This window comes from Pseudorca crassidens, chromosome 11 (genome assembly GCF_039906515.1).
Source record: "Pseudorca crassidens isolate mPseCra1 chromosome 11, mPseCra1.hap1, whole genome shotgun sequence".
Taxonomy (NCBI): domain Eukaryota; kingdom Metazoa; phylum Chordata; class Mammalia; order Artiodactyla; family Delphinidae; genus Pseudorca; species Pseudorca crassidens.
In genome coordinates, this window is record NC_090306.1 from 26,490,629 (window position 1) to 26,508,523 (window position 17,895).

Here is a 17,895-nt window from a genome sequence, read left to right on the forward strand (position 1 = left end):
CTCCTCCTGCTCCTTGGCAATCACAAGTCTGTTCTCTATGTCTGTGAGACTGTTTATGCTTTATCAATAGGTTCACTTGTGTCATATTTTAGATTCCACACATAAGTGATATCATATGGTATTTGTCTTTCTCCTTCTGACTTACTTCACTTAGTATGATAATCTCTCATTGCATCCATGTTGCTGCAAATGGTATTATTTCGTTTAAAGTCCTAACTCTTTACCATGACATACATGGTTCTTATGATCTGACCCCACTTTTTCTCCAGCTTCATTTCTCATTTCCCATGCCCTATAAGTGCAACTTTCTCTCTCTCTCTCTCCCCTGAACCCTGCCCCTTCTGCCTTTCTTCCTTGTGTGTCCTGCTTCTTACACTAGGGTAACTATTTATCTCCTCCACCAGGCCAACTCCTCACTTTCAGGTCTCTTTTAATTTCAAGTCCTTTAGGAAACTTCTCCTGGTAGGCCAGGTTCAAGTTGGGTGCCTCTCTCCTAATCTCATGAAACTCCAGGCTCCATTATGTCACGTACTGTGTTTTTTAGAAAGTAACTGCTTTCTTTCCAGTTTCCAAATGATTAAAAAAAGATATTGACTAATCACTTCCCTTTAAGAAGCAATAGTTGTCAATTTAAGTACAAGGCCAAACTTGTACCATGACACTTTCAGGTGACACCTCAAATTTATGCAAATCTTCTAAGAGGTGTGTATATATACTTCCTTACAAAGGTCATTAATATATGCAATACCTGGTCAAAATATAGACATAGAAATTAAATTAACATGTTATAAATTATGCATTTTATATATACATAAAACAATTGGAATCTCAACTTGTACCAACTCAAAATATCATACTATTTACTAAGTTTCTGTTAAAATAAATGTATCATCTTCTTCAATTAGGTCTTTGGGAGGTTATCTTCTGTATTGTGAACAACAAAAACAAAATACAAAAAGCATCATTCACCAACCAGTTATACAAGGGTTAAGTCACAACCCACTGCAGTTGCCCACTGACAGTACACCTTGAGATGTATTCAGGATGAAGAAACAGGATAAGGCACTCTGTTCTTTGGCTAAACAGGCCCTTAGATAGTTAGATGTATATCTCAGGAAGAATTTAAATTACCCCAGATTCTTGCGTCTTCCCATACATAGAAAAGCCCTAAAATCATTAACTTAAGATATCTGTTTACTGTGACTACTGTAGTAGTAACCTTATCTGTTCGGGGTGTTGGTGTGCATGCGTGAGCTCCAGCTGAGTGTGGCTGGGGCTCTGCGACCCCCGGCGCAAGTGCTGGTGCTTGGGGCCCAGGGAGGGCCGTCGCCATGGCAGCGCCGGCCACGCGGTGAGGGGGCCGCCCTCCCTGCTGGTTGCTCCCGCAGCCTCGCTGCCTGCTGGTAGGAACCTTGAGATTTCGCCCCCGACTGGGTGCCTGCTGAGTGCCTCACCAGCCAGACAAGCACCCTGTAAAGACTGCCAGGCAATAATGAAGGTTCTTTTACTGGAAGACCCTAAGGAGGACGACTGTGGCCAGGATCCCTACATCAGGGAATTAGGATTATATGGACTTGAAGCCACTTTGATCCCTGTTTTATCATTTGAGTTTTTGTCTCTTCCCGGTTTTTCGGAGAAGCTGTCTCACCCTGAAGGTTACGGGGGCCTCATTTTTACCAGCCCCAGAGCAGTGGAAGCAGTGTAACTGTGTTTGGAGAAAGACAATAAAACCGAAGTCTGGAGAAAGTCTCTGAAAGAAAAATGGAATGCTAAGTCAGTGTATGTGGTGGGAAATGCTACTGCTTCTCTAGTGAATAAAATTGGCCTGCATACAGAAGGAGAAAACTGTGGAAATGCAGAAAAGCTTGCAGAGTGCATTTGTTCTAGGGAGTCGTCAGCACTGCCTCTTCTGTTTCTCTGTGGAACCCTCAAAAGAGAAATCCTGCCGAAAATGCTCAAGGACAAAGGGATTCCCGGGGAGAGCTTAACCGTCTACCAGATGATCCCACACCCAGGAATCCAGGGGAACATCAACAGCTACTATTCCCAGCAGGGCATTCCAGCCAGCATCACGTTTTTCAGACCCTCTGGCGTGACACACAGTCTCAAGCATATTCAAGAGTTATCTGGTGACAACATTGACCAGATTAAGGTGCGGCTCACAGCACCCCTGGGGGGTCAGGACTGTCTCAGTTGTATAGACACTTACGGCCCCTCCCTCCACCCCGGTTGGCACGCTCACTCCGGTCGGTGCCCAGGGACGGAGCACGGGCATCAGCACTGGGCTGTCCGGGGCACTGCTCTGGGACACTGTCTGCAGCCTGGGTCCAGTCCTGCAGGAAGGCTCCATTGGCCCAGCCAGACCCGTGGTGGTGAGTCCGAGAGCGGAGCTCTCCAGACACCCTCTCTCCTGTGACCAGACGATTTCAGAGGGAATAAAAGGCTCACGGGGAAAAGTTATCTTGTGACCAAACTGCTTCTCCTGAAATTATGTCTGCTGTTTGCTGGTTCCCAATCTCAGGGAGTTTCTTTCTTTCTTTTTTTGCTTTTTTTTAAAAAACATCTTTATTGGAGTATAATTGCTTTACATTGTTGTGTTGGTTTCTGCTGTATAATTGAGTGAATCAGCTATACATAAAAAAAAAATATATCTGTTCACTGTAACTACTGTAGTAGTAATCTTTTGCCAGGATGTATGCATGACTACACGTATTTCCTATGCAAAAAATTCTGGCTGACTCCTCTCTACCTCTTCAGACCAGTTTCTTCAGCGCTGCTGAGAGGCTGCTCCTGGCTATAGTCCTCAGCAAGACCCTGAATAAAACTTAAAACTCTTAACACTCATGTTGTGTGTTCTACTTTAAGTCAAAAGTTTGTCAGCCCCTAATACTACTACATAAAGTCAGTGTAATTCATGCCTTTTAGTGGCCTTTACTACTTTAATGATATATAAATTCCTACCCAGTGACAGCATCAAAATAATTAATAAATTTATAATTCATTTACTGAGGAAATAACACTATTTTAAAGCATGAGAATTTTTTTCTTTCTCTAGTGAGATTAAAATGAGTGAATCTGCTGCAAAGTGTTGATTTCTCTTTTATATATATATACAATTTATTTATTTATTTTTGGCCGCATTGGGTCTGTGATGTTGCGCGCGGGCTTTCTCTAGTTGTGGTGAGTGAGGGCTACTGTTCATTGCGGTGCATGGGCTTCTCAATGCAGTGGTTTCTCTTGTTGTGGTGCACGAGCTCTAGGCACTCGGGCTTCAGTAGTTGTGGCATGCGGGCTCAGTAGTTGTGGCTCGCAGGCTCTAGCGCGCAGGCTCAGTAGTTGTGGCGCATGGGCTTAGTTGCTCCACAGCATGTGGGATCTTCCCGGACCAGGGTTTGAACCCGTGTCCCCTGCACTGGCAGGCGGATTCTTAACCACTGCACCACCAGGGAAGCCCCTTGATTTCTCTTAAACTCTAGTTTTGGAAGTGATGTTCTGTCAGCAGTTGAAGCAGTTTATTGATTCATAATTTTTCACCTGAGTGTTCTTTTTTGGTTTTATCTTATTTATTAGGGACTAGATCAATCTGAGACTGGTTATGTTGTTAAAATTAAATTGAATGTTTGTTTAAAACATTTTAATTAGAATAAAAAGACATATCAATGTATATAATTTTTTCTACACTGGAAAATATAAAAACAAAATTTAAGGAATATGAATTAGTTCATAGCCTTGCTATGCATTTTGCTAGTCTGATCTTGTATGTTAATTCATAGGAAAGGGGTGATTCTGGACTGTCAGCTCCTCTCCATACAGTGGCTCCACATGGTCTAGGGCTCAGGTCCTTCCACTGGCCCCTCTGCATTCTAACTGGTAGTTGGAGAAGAGGAGCAGAGTTTTATGGCCAGGCCTGGAGGTGACACATTATTACTTCTGCCCACAAAATTTTGAAGAATCCAGTTACATGGCTTCACCTAACTGCAACGGAAGGTTTAAATGTCTCCTTGTGTGCCCAAGGAAAATGATACCTGATTTAGTCAGCATTCAGCATTGTTTCAGTCACAGAGACATGGAGTATAAGCACCTGTGTATTGCATGCATCTCTGTATTTCAGGACCCAGCACAGTTCTCATTCAATATGTGTTAAGTGAGTTACTACCAAACTTTCTATTAGCTATATAAGCAAATAAAATATTATATAAGGACTATATGTATAAGATGATACACAAAAAACTTGTTCTGCTCTAACCTATGGTAAATTGAGATCAAATAAAGTTCTGTTGATCCATTCATTTAGTGTTGCAAAAACATAGTCATCAAATGCAAAGTCCCTGAGAAATGGTTTCTATCAGAAAATATTAAGCATCATAACATTGAGAGAGGAAATGTCAGATGATGTCTGAAAATACAGACATCCACTGATGTGAACTAACATTATATTAGGTAATGTGAACAACTTGAGCCATGAAAGAAATAGAAATACATATACTGTAAACAAGTCAAAATATCCAAATGAGGAAGCATTAAACTGCTGCTGCAAATACTTGGGGTAAGATACCTTTTTGCCCCATACAAGTATGTTTACTGCAGTTCTCTACAGAAAGATTAAGTATCTACTGAGGTAGTGGGAGAGGGGGCAGTAGGGGAGTACCTTTAAGATTCATTGAGTAACCAGTTCTCTAAAAGAGAAGATTGCCATCATCTTCTTACTTAAAAATAGATAGCTCTCAGGGGAGAGGGGGAAGATGGCAGAAGAGTAAGACGCGGAGATCACCTTCCTCCCCACAGATACATCAAAAATACATCTACACGTGGAACAACTCCTACAGAACACCTACTGAACGCTGGCGGAAGACCTCAGACCTCCCAAAAGGCAAGAAACACCCCACGTACCTGGGTAGGGCAAAAGAAAAAAGAATAAACAGAGACAAAAGAATAGGGACTGGACCTGCACCAGTGGGAGGGAGCTGTGAAGGAGGAAAGGTTTCCACACACTAGGAAGCCCCTTTGCTGGCGGAGACTGCGGGTGGCAGAGGGGGGGAGCTTCGAAGCCGCAGAGGAGAGCACAGCAACAGGGGTGCAGAGGGCAAAGCGGAGAGATTCCCGCACAGGGTGTCAGGGCCAACCGGCACTCACCAGTCCGAGAGGCTTGTCTGCTCACCCACCGGGGCGGGCGGGGCTGCGAGCTGAGGCTCGGGCTTCGGTCAGAGCGCAGGGAGAGGACTGGGGTTGGTGGCGTGAACACAGCCTGAAGGGGTTAGTGCGCCACGGCTAGCTGGGAGGGAGTCCGGAGAAAAGTCTGGAGCTGCTGAAGAGGCACGAGACTTTTTCTTCCCTCTTTGTTTCCTGGTGCGCAAGGAGAGGGTATTAAGAGCGCTGCTTAAAGGAGCTCCAGAGACGGGCATGAGCCGCAGCTAACAGCGCGGACCCCAGAGACAGGCATGAGATGCTAAGGCTGCTGCTGCCACCACCAAGAAGCCTGTGTGCGAGCACAGGGCACTCTCCACACCTCCTTTCCGGGGAGCCTGTGCAGCCCGCCACTGCCAGAGTCCTGGGATCCAGGGACAACTTCCCCAGGAGAACGCACGGTGTGCCTCAGGCTGGTGCAACGTGATGCTGGACTCTGCCTCTGCAGGCTCGCCCCGCACTCTGTACCCCTCCCTCCCCGCCGGCCTGAGTGCGCCAGAGCCCCCGAATCAGCAGCTCCTTTAACCCCGTCCTGTCTGAGTGACGAACAGACGCCCTCCGGCGACCTACATGCAGAGGCGGGGCCAAATCCAAAGCTGAACCCCGGGAGCTGTGCGAGCAAAGAAGAGAAAGGGAAATCTCTCCCAGCAGCCTCAGGAGCAGCGGATTAAATCTCCACAATCAACTTGATGTACCCTGCATCTGTGGAATACCTGAAGAGACAACGAATCATCCCAAATTGAGGAGGTGGACTTTGAGAGCAAGATTATTTTTTCCCCTTTTCCTCTTTTTGTGAGTGTGTATATGTATGCATCTGTGTGAGATTTTGTCTGTATAGCTTTGCTTTCACCATTTGTCCTAGGGTTCTATCCGTCCATTTTTTGTTTGTTTGTTTTAGTTTAAAAAAATTTTTTTTCTTAATAATTATTATTTTACTTTAATAAATTTATTTTTTTTACCTTACTTTATTTTCTTTTATCCTCTTTCTTTCTTTCTTTCTACTTTTCCTCCCTTTTATTCTGAGCCATGTGGATGAAAGGCTCTTGGTGCTGCAGCCAGGAGTCAGTGCTGTGCCTCTGAGGTGGGAGAGCCAACTTCAGGACACTGGTCTACAAGAGACCTCCCAGCTCCGTGTAAAATCAAAGGGCGAAAATCTCTCAGAGATCTCCATCACAACACCAACAGCCAGCTTCACTCAATGACCAGCAAGCTACAGTGCTGGACACCCTATGCCAAACAACTAGCAAGGCAGGAACACAACCCCACCCATTAGCAGAGAGGCTGCCTAAAATCATAATAAGTCCACAGACACTCCAAAACACACCACCAGATGTGGACCTGCCCACCAGAAAGACAAGATCCAGCCTCATCCACCAGAACACAGGCACTAGTCCCCTCCACCAGGAAGCCTACACAACCCACTGAACCAAACATAGCCACTGGCGAAAGACACCAAAAACAATGGGAACTACGAACCTGCAGCCTGCAAAAAGGAGACCCCAAACACAGTAAGATAACCAAAATGAGAAGACAGAAAAACACACAGCAGATGAAGGAGCAAGATAAAAACCCACCAGACCTAACAAATGAAGAGGAAATAGGCAGTCTACCTGAAAAAGAATTCAGAATAATGATAGTAAAGATGATCTAAAATCTTGGAAATAGAATAGAGAAAATGCAAGAAACATTTAACAAGAAACTAGAAGAACTAAAGATGAAACAAGCAATGATGAACAACACAATAAATGAAATTAAAAATACTCTAGATGGGATCAATAGTGGAATAACTGAAACAGAAGAACGGATAAGTGACCTGGAAGGTAAAATAGTGGAAATAACTACTGCAGAGCAGAATTAAGAAGAAAGAATGAAAAGAACTGAGGACAGTCTCAGAGACCTCTGGGACAACATTAAACACACCATTAAAAACACACAACATTAAAACACACCATTAAACACACAACATTAAAAACATTCGAATTATAGGGGTTCCAGAAGAAGAAGAGAAAAAGAAAGGGACTGAGAAAATATCTGAAGAGATTATAGTTTCTGCCTGCTGATGTAGGGGACACGGGTTCATGCCCTGGTCCGGGAAGACACCACATGCTGCAGAGCAGCTGGGCCCATGAGCCATGGCCGCTGAGCCTGTGCGTCTGGAGCCTGTGCTCTGCAACGGGAGAGGCCACAGCAGTGAGAGGCCCGTGTACCGCAAAAAAAAAAAAAAAAAAAAAGAAAAAAGAGAGATTATAGTTGAAAACTTCCCTAATATGGGAAAGGAAATAGTTAATCAAGTCCAGGAAGCACAGAGAGTCCCATACAGGATAAATCCAAGGAAAAACACACCAAGACACATATTAATCAAACTGTCAAAAATTAAATACAAAGAAAACAAATTAAAGGCAGCAAGGGAAAAACAACAAATAACACACAAGGGAATCCCCATAAGGTTAACAGCTGATCTTTCAGCACAAACTCTGCAAGCCAGAAGGGACTGGCAGGACATATTTAAAGTTATGAAGGAGAAAAACCTACAACCAAGATTACTCAACCCAGCAAGGATCTCATTCACATTTCATGGAGAAATTAAAACCTTTACAGACAAGCAAAAGCTGAGAGAGTTCAGCACCACCAAACCAGCTTTACAACAAATGCTAAAGGACCTTCTCTAGGCAAGAAACACAAGAGAAGGAAAAGACCTACAATAACAAACCCAAAACACAATTAAGAAAATGGGAATAGGAACATACATATCGATAATTACCTTAAATGTAAATGGATTAAATGCTCCCACCAAAAGACACAGACTGGCTGAATGGATACAAGAACAAGAACCATATATATGCTGTCTACAAGAGACCCACTTCAGACCTAGAGACACATACAGACTGAAAGTGGGGGGATGGAAAAAGATATTTCATGCAAATGGAAATCAAAAGAAACCTGGAGTAGTAATTCTCATATCAGACAAAGTAGACTTTAAAATAAAGACTATTAGAAGAGACAAAGAAGGACACTACATAATGGTCAAGGGATTGACCCAAGAAGAAGATATAACAATTGTAAATATTCATGCACCCAACATAGGAGCACCTCAATACATAAGGCAAATACTAACAGGGGAAATCGACAGTAACACATTCATAGCAGGGGACTTTAACACCCCACTTTCACCCATGGACAGATCATCCAATATGAAAATAAATAAGGAAACACAAGCTTTAAATGATACATTAAACAAGATGGACTTAATTGATATTTATAGGACATTCCATCCAAAAACAACAGAATACACATTTTTCTCAAGTGCTCATGGAACATTCTCCAGGATAGATCATATCTTGGGTCACAAATCAAGCCTTGGTAAATTTAAGAAAATTGAAATTGTACCAAGTATCTTTTTGGACCACAACACTATGAGACTAGATATCAATTACAGAGAAAGATCTGTAAAAAATACAAACACATGGAGGCTAAACAATACATTACTTAATAATGAAGTGATCATTGAAGAAATCAAAGAGGAAATCAAAAAATACCTAGAAACAAATGACAATGGAGACACAAGGACGCAAAACCTATGGGATGCAGCAAAAGCAGTTCTAAGAGGTAAGTTTATAGCAATACAATCCTATCTTAAGAAACAGGAAACATCTCGAATAAATAACCTAAGCTTGCACCTAAAGCAATTAGAGAAAGAAGAACAAAAAAACCCCAAAGTTAGCAGAAGGAAAGAAATCATAAAGATCAGATCAGAAATAAATGAAAAAGAAATGAAGGAAACGATAGCAAAGATCAACAAAACTAAAAGCTGGTTCTTTGAGAAGATAAACAAAATTGATAAACCATTAGCCAGACTCATCAAGAAAAAAAGGGAGAAGACTCAAATCAATAGAATTAGAAATGAAAAAGGAGAAGTAACAACTGACACTGCAGAAATACAAAAGATCATGATAGATTACTACAAGCAACTCTATGCCAATAAAATGGACAACCTGGAAGAAATGGACAAATTCTTAGAAATGCACAACCTGCCAAGCCTGAATCAGGAAGAAACAGAAAATATGAACAGACCAATCACAAGCACTGAAGTTGAAACTGTGATTAAAAATCTTCCAACAAACAAAACCCCAGGACCAGATGGCTTTAGAGGCGAATTCTATCAAATATTTAGAGAAGAGCTAACACCTATCCTTCTTAAACTCTTCCAAAATATAGCAGAGGGAGGAACACTCCCAAACTCATTCTACGAGGCCACCATCTCCCTGATACCAAAACCAGACAAAGATGTCACAAAGAGAGAAAACTACAGGCCAATATCACTGATGAACGTAGATGCAAAAATCCTCAACAAAATACTAGCAAACAGAATCCAACAGCACATTAAGAGGATCATACACCATGATCAAGTGGGGTTTATTCCAGGAATGAAAGGATTCTTCAATATACGCAAATAAATCAATGTGATACACCATATTAACAAATTGAAGGAGAAAAACCATATGGTCATCTCAATAGATGCAGAGAAAGCTTTTGACAAAATTCAACACCATTTATGATAAAAAACCTCCAGAAAGTAGGCATACAGGGAAATTTCCTCAACAGAATAAAGGCCATATATGACAGACCCACAGCCAACATTGTCCTCAATGGTGAAAAACTGAAAGCATTTCCACTAAGATCAGGAACAAGACAAGGGTGCCCACTCTCACCACTCCTATTCAACAGAGTTTTGGAAGTTTTAGCCACAGCAATCAGAGAAGAAAAAGAAATAAAAGGAATCCATATCGGAAAAGAAGAAGTAAAGCTGTCACTGTTTGCAGATGACATGATACTATATATAGAGAATCCTAAAGATGCTACCAGAAAACTACTAGAGCTAATCAATGAATTCGGTAAAGTAGCAGGATACAAAATTAATGCACAGAAATCTCTGGCATTCCTATATACTAATGATGAAAAATCTGAAAATGAAATCAAGAAAACACTCCCATTAACCACTGCAACAAAAACAACAAAATATCTAGGAATAAACCTACTTAAGGAGACAAAAGACCTGTATGCAGAAAATTATAAGACACTGATGAAAGAAATTAAAGATGATACAAATAGATGGAGAGATATACCATGTTTTTGTATTGGAAGAATCAACATTGTGAAAATGACTCTACTACCCACAGCAATCTACAGATTGAATGCAATCCCTAACAAACTACCACTGGCATTTTTCACAGAACTAGAACAAAAAATTTCACAATTTGTATGGAAACACAAAAGACCCCGAATAGCCAAAGCAATCTTGAGAACGAAAAACGGAGCTGGAGGAATCAGGCTCCCTGACTTCTGACTATACTACAAAGCTACAGTAATGAAGACAGTATGGTACTGGCACAAAAACAGAAATATAGATTAATGGAACAGGATAGAAAGCCCAGAGATAAACCCACACACATATGGTCACCTTATCTTTGATAAAGGAGGCAAAAATGTACAGTGGAGAAAGGACAGCCTCTTCAATAAGTGGTGCTGGGGGGCTTCCCTGGTGGCGCAGCGGTTGAGAGTCCGCCTGCCGATGCAGGGGACACGGGTTCGTGCCCTGGTCCGAGAAGATCCCACATGCTGCGGAGCGGCTGGGGCTGTGAGCCATGGCCACTGAGCCTGCGTGTCCGGAGCCTGTGCTCTGCAACGGGAAAGGCCACAACAGTGAGAGGTCTGTGTACCGCCAAAAAAAAAAAAAGAAAAAAAAGTGGTGCTGGGAAAACTGGACAGGTACATGTAAAAGTATGAGATTAGGTCACTCCCTAACACTATACACAAAAAGAAGATCAAAATGGATTAAAGACCTAAATGTAAGGCCAGAAACTATCAAACTCTTAGAGGAACACATAGGGAGAACACTCTATGACATAAATCACAGCAAGAGCCTTTTTGACCCACCTCCTAGAGAAATGGAAATAAAAACAAAAATAAACAAATGGGACCTAATGAAACTGCAAAGCTTTTGCACAGCAAAGGAAACCATAAGGAAGACCAAAAGACAACCCTCAGAATGGGAGAAAATATTTGCAAATGAAGCAACTGACAAAGGATTAATCTTCAAAATTTACAAGCAGCTCATGCAGCTCAATAACAAAAAAACAAACAACCCAATCCAAAAATGGGTAGAAGACCTAAATAGACATTTCTCCAAAGAAGATATACAGACTGCCAACAAACACATGAAAGAATGCTCAACATCATTAATTATTAGAGAAATGCAAATCAAACTACAATGAGATATCATCTCACACCAGTCAGAAAGGCCATCATCAAAAAATCTACAAACAATAAATGCTGGAGAGGATGTGGAGAAAAGGGAACACTCTTGCACTGCTGGTGGGAATGTGAATTGGTACAGCCACTATGGAGAACAGTATGGAGGTTCCTTAAAAACTACAAATAGAACTACCATATGACCCAGCAATCTCACTACTGGGCATATACCCTGAGAAAACCATAATTCAAAAAGAATCATGTACCAAAATGTTCATTGCAGCTCTATTTACAATAGCCAGGAGATGGAAACAACCTAAGTTTCCATAATCGGATGAATGAATAAAGAAGATGTGGCACATATATACAAATGGAATATTACTCAGCCATAAAAAGTAATGAAATTGAGCTATTTGTAATGAAATGGATGGACCTAGAGTCTGTCATACAGAGTGAAGTAAGTCAGAAAGAGAAAGACAAATACCGTATGCTAATACATATATATGGAATTTAAGAAAAAAACCAAAATGTCATGAAGAACCTAGGGGTGAAACAGGAATAAAGACACAGACCTACTAGAGAACGGACTTGAGGATATGGGGAGGGGGAAGGGTAAGTTGTGATAAAGAGAGAGAGTGGCATGGGCATATATACACTACCAAACGTAAAATAGATAGCCGCATAGCACGGGGAGATCAGCTCGTTGCTTTGTGACCACCTGGAGGGGTGGGATAGGGAGGGTGGGAGGGAGGGAGACGCAACGGGAAGAGATATGGGAACATATGTATATGTATAACTGATTCACTTTGTTATAAAGCAGAAACACACACACCATTGTAAAGCAATTCTACTCCAATAAAGATGTAAAAAATTAATTAATTAATTAAAAAATAGATAGGTCTGAGCTAGGTTGCTAGTATGGTGTTTTTGATTGCAACACCACCTTTTTATTGAACCAAATAAATTACGTCAAAAACCTGCACTTAAATTATAGTTATCTTAGCATATGGAGGTAAAACCCCTTTCATTATTAATTTATATTTGAAACCACTTGTTTAAATTATTTCTGATACTATATAGCATAGTAGATAACACCACAATTACAGAGAAACAATAATTAGGTACAATATAGTGATACAGGGATAAGAAATTCAAAGGGAGCAAAAGCTCCTTTTAACAAGGTCTGAATGGATGCATTAGAAATTATGGGGGTAGTTCCTTCTCCTAAGGCGTACATTTATTGGAGTAACAGCCAAGGAGATTGAGACAGTTGAACTGCCTTCTGAAAGGTTTCTTGAGGACTGGGTTATGGGATACACTTCAGGGAGCTGGATAAGAAGTTACCTGGATGAAAGTCCATCTGAAAAAATGTGGGGTGGCTTCTAAGGTGGGAGCGATGGCTGGGGAATTCTTTCTGCTTCAGCTGGTATACTCGGAACGCTGCTCTTTCCCCTCCTACCTCTGTGGTTTTGGAACACAGCCTCTTATTAGAGTAATGAGTTTTAAAAAGCAGGTGGGCAAACCAGTTTAAAATTTTTTCAACTTAGTATTTAGCTCAAGTTAAAAAAAAATGACTTGACAAATTAAAGGACTCTAAAGTGCATTACTAATGAAGTCCCTAAACTGTTAGTGGTGATGCTCTTCAGGAAACCTGTGGACGGTCAGCTCCACCTTCTCTTTTACTTCCACGCAACTCTTCATCTTTCTCTGGCTCGAAGCTCCTGACAAGATTTTTTAGTTCAGTGAGATAAGGACAGACTTTGGGGCAGAGTCTCGGGTAAGCATTCTAGCTCTGCAGTACTGTGTGACTCTGTGTAGGTTCCGCACCGCGGTTTCTTTATCTGAAATACTTCACTGGTAAGATCATTATCAAGGGCTCAGAAGCAGCTTGAGACATACGTGTGACCCTTGCCGTGTGGCTCTGCGAAGAATGGCAGGCCCTGTACAGAGTCCGGAGTAGCTGTAATAATCTCTTCTTTCTCCCCGAGTCCAGGGCGTGGCCCACAGGTGAGCGCGGCTGACCTTCGGAGCACCCCAGGTATGCGTCCGCAGGTGAGCGCCCTCGCCCTCGTGGCTCCGGTCGAGACCCGAGGGCGAGCCGGGGCTCGCTGGGGATGGAGGAGGAGAGAGGGAAGAGGCGGGGGAGGAGAGAGAGAAGCAGCAGGAGAGGAGAGGGGGAGGGGAGAGGGGAGGGAGGAGCTGCCCGGAACGCTCCCGGCGGCCCCGCGCGCACGCTCCCGGCGGCACCGCGCGAGCGTGCTAGGCTGCTGCCCCGGCGGGACCAGGAGGCGGCGGCTGCTGTAGCGGCAGCGGCGACCACAGGCCGAACTCTCGGCGCTCTCGGGCGCTGGCTGGCGATTGGTCCAGAGAGGAGGGGGTGGTGGCAGCCCAAGTCAGCCGCTGCAGTGGCGGCGTCAGGTGAGAGCGCAAGCCGCAGAGACCGGGCGTGGCGGCTGCCGCACAGGGAGTCGGAGCCAAACTCACGGCGCGGCCCTGGGAGTCCCGGGAGGAAGGGACGAGGAAGCACTTGCAGAGGAGACGCCGGAGCAGAAGGGCGCCGGCGCTGAGCAGCCCCGAAGTTGTCTCTGTCGAGTCGCGCCGAGCCTGGGCATGCAAACGACGCCCCCGGGGGTCCGGTCGCCCCTCAGGAACCCGCCGAGCGCGCGCTTGCGGCCGGACGAGGGCGGGCGAGGGTGCCGAGCCGCGAGCGAACGCAGCAAAATGAGCGGCGAGGGCGACTACAACTTCAGACGGGTGGCGATCCGGCGGAAGTCCAACCCCTCCTACCTGCCTCCTGGGACCCCCCGGCCGTGGAGTCGGCCCTCGTCGCACCTGGAATGGGCCGAGACGGCCACGTTCAGGGGCCAGGCCCCCGCAGACGCCCCAGGTAAGCGCCTCGGGAGGTAAGGGGTGGGCGGGGGTGTTGTCGCAGTTGATGGACAGCCGAGCGCCCTGCAGGTGCGCCCCGTCCACCGCAGCGGTGTGAACCAGTTCGGAAACCTTCCCAAGAGGGCTGCGCCGGGCCGCCCACCCACTTTACCTATTTTGTCCCTTCCCCCAAAGGTCCTTGGCGGGAGCGCGCCTGAGGCTGAACTATCAGTCCTGGAGGTCACTTACCAGGGAATTCCGGAAGTAAAGGATAACTCTTTTTTTTAAGTTTGATTAGGAATTAATAGCCTGTTTTCTAGATACTGAAGTTTAAGGTTTTTCGCTAAGTTGCTTTCGGCAGACCTTGTGAAGGACTAGTACAATAAATGCGGGAGGCCGATGTTCGTCCTGGTCCGGCCGCCTACCTGTTGAGTGACCTCGGACCAGTAATCCTGAGTGCTCCGGTTTTTCCTTTTGAAAAAGACGCTTGAGTATGAAAAGCTGTAGGTCTCTCAGAAGGAAACGTGTTCCTACTCTCAAGAAATTCAGTTTTTATTGTGGTTTTGTATTGATAAATTAAGATATCAGTAATGCGGTATTTTGAATTCTGAATTCTCCATCGACTCTTAGTCTTGGAAGAAATCCTCAAAATGATCTGTTGCAGCCCACAACTTCTTCGCTCTTTAAAGGCATTCTGTTCTCCCTAGGCGGGCTTGAAGCTACGTAGAACACATTAGGGATTTTTTTTCTTGAATTGCAAAACTTTTCTTTAACCCCCACCCACGGCTTTTGAGCTCCTATTGTGCCATAAGCAGAGGTGGCTTGTGTATAGACCAGTTATGAGGTAGAAACCTTATTTGAGTAGCAGAAATACAAATGCTTTTATTCACTTACACTCATTTTATTCTTATTAAGCAAAGCTGTTATGATGGTTTAACTGTGAAGTCTTGGAGCTTTAAAATTTTTTCTGTTCCGTCCTGAAGCTGTAGTATTTACTCATAGGACAGAAAAGCATGGTGGGTGATGAATTACAAATTTATAGCCACATTAGGTAAGGGCAGAAATAGTGATGTGAGAAAATATATAAACAAGTAATCGAATCACAATGCTTTAGGTCTCAATTTCCTCATCTTCGAAATGAAGACTCTGGTGAAATAATCTCTAAAATCTCTTCCCAGATTCACTCTAAAATGAGTAGAGGGGTGTTTTCTTCCTTTTAAGTGAAAATTCGTTACTTTGTTTTGAAGTTACTTATTTATGAATTTTTTGATTGTTTGAGCTACTCGATTTCTTTCTTATTTATTTTTTTGTGGTACGCGGTCCTCTCACTGTTGTGGCCTCTCCCGTTGCGGAGCACAGGCTCCGGATGCGCAGGCTCAGCGGCCATGGCCCACGGGCCCAGCCGCTCCGCGGCATGTGGGACCTTCCCGGACCGGGGCACGAACCAATGTCCCCTGCATCGGCAGGCGGACTCTCAACCACTGCGCCACCAGGGAAGCCCTACTCGATTTCTTAATCATCAGCAGTTTTCAGTTGGAGGGTAAAGGGATCCAATTTCTTTACGTCATTATTTTACTGAAAATCTCGTGCTTAGTTTCAAACTCTTTGAGTAGGTGAGCAAAAGATGAATTGCCTCCTAGAAGTAGGAGCGAGCAGTATAAATCATTTCTACAAGGCAGCTGTGCTTATGGAAGAGTCCTTTTTTCTTTTCTATTCTCTTTTTTCTACAGAGAAAATCCAGAACACTTTCTTTTTTTTTTTTTTGACAAGATGAAGGACCTAGCAATTACTTTTCTAATCTGTTAGGGTGTCTCAGTATTGTTTAAAAGAACTCAAAGTTCTTGTTGCCATTATTTTCAGGGTTGAAAATTAATTACTCAATCTTCCTAGGTATGATTATTCCTCTTTACCATGATGTAATCTATAGTATCTGTTGGAGAGTGACCTAATGTTTTGAAAAATAGTCTGACACTATTGAGTGACCACACCCCATTCAATTTGGTGAGGTAAAAACATTTTAGAAATTGCTTCCTTCTTTGAATCTAATCTGCCTGCCAATTAAGTTTCATCCAACTGTTTATCATTATATAAGTAGGATCCTCCCCTCATCAAAAAGTAAACCAGGTTTAAATTCCCAAGAAGTGCCAATTTACTCTGTAGTACCTAGAAAAGTATTTATATATGGAAACTACAACATTTAGACCCATTACATGTATAGTGGATGTTACTCATAATCGAAGTGTTACCTTCCCTCTTGAAGAAGGAACAAAAACTAAGAATTCAGTTTAGTGGTGTTGTGTTATATTCCATGACTGTGAAATCCATTATTTTTAGAGTTCTTTGCTTTTTCTCAAAAAAAAAAAAAAAAAGAAAAAAAAAAAGAAAAGAAAGGGAAAGACAAAGAAAAAAGTCTACCAGCCACATCCTCCATATATATCTGAATGGCAATGTCCTTGTCTAGGTGAGGTAATTAAATTAAGACATAGGCTTTGGGGTCATATAGTGCCCAAGTTCAAGTCCTTATACTACCATTTTTATGAATTGAATCAAGTCTCTTAATTTCTCAATTTCTTCATCTGGACAATGGAGATAACAGTACTTTATAAGATTGTGGGGAGAATAAAGTAAGATTATATAGATAAATGGCTGGCACAAAACAAGTATGCAGGTTAGAATCATAACAAGGAGTCATTATCCGTTTCTGTTTCCCAAAATGTCTGGCACTAGGACTGGCACATAAGAGACACTGTAAATACTTGTTGGATGAATGAAAATCCTTCCCCTATGGTGTTCATAATAGCTACTGTTTATTGAGTGCATTTTCTGTATCTAAGAACTGTGCTTTGTGATACATACACACCTGAATATGTTTGTGTATGAATTTATTTCACAGCAATTTTAATAGGTAGGTAGTATTATGCCCATTTTCCAGATAAAAAAGTTGAGGCACAGAAAGTTTTACTAACTTGCTTGGAATCGTAAACTGGTACTTGTTTAGCTAGATTCAAATTCAAGTGTGCCTGGCATTAAAGGCAGTGCTCTTACCACACATCACATAAAGCATATAATTCCTTTATGGTAAGAACATACATTTAAAGGGATATTTTATACACACACAGGATGAAAATTTTGTTACTTTGTGTATGTGTGTGTGTTTTTTTTTTTTTGGGGGGGGGTCCAGCTTTTTTCTGTGCCTTTCCCTTTTTTCTTTTCTGTAGTCTGAATATCTGAAACCCTTGGCTGGGGGAGAGTTTGTCTATTGAATATCACTGAAGATATCTTATTTCCTCAGTTATTCCTTCGTTTTATGGGAATCCTGAAGGATCTTTATTGAAGATGCCTTTCTTTATAAAATATGTTTGTTTCTACTTCCAACCCATGACCACTTTGATTAGCCAAGCATTTCTTTGACTTGAAGAAGGTGTAAATTTAGTTCAGGTTTGCTAAGGGGAGATCAGCATTGTTGTCATTAATTTTTCCACTTTGGATTAGTGTAGGTCTGCAGACTTTCTTATCAGTTGGCTTGGATGGAAGGCAGATTTTTCCTACACCATCCTTTTATCCAAGGTGTAGCCTCTTCAGTATGGGTCCCAG

The 17,895-nt window shown here is 42.7% G+C and overlaps 1 protein-coding gene and 1 pseudogene across 2 annotated transcripts in view; both read left to right on the forward strand.

Annotated features, from left to right (window-relative positions):
• The first annotated feature begins 1,401 nt into the window (after positions 1-1,401).
• LOC137202733 (uroporphyrinogen-III synthase pseudogene) lies at positions 1,402-2,416 on the forward strand (annotated as a pseudogene).
• An 11,456-nt stretch (positions 2,417-13,872) lies between these two features.
• The window catches only part of FGD4 (FYVE, RhoGEF and PH domain containing 4), a 199,473-nt gene continuing 195,450 nt past the window's right edge, over positions 13,873-17,895 (forward strand). For both annotated transcript variants that reach the window (XM_067696109.1, XM_067696108.1), the window contains exon 1: positions 13,873-14,320. In XM_067696109.1, the coding sequence (XP_067552210.1) occupies positions 14,044-14,320 (277 nt within the window). In that variant the 5' untranslated portion in view covers positions 13,873-14,043. The remainder of the gene's footprint in view (positions 14,321-17,895) is intronic.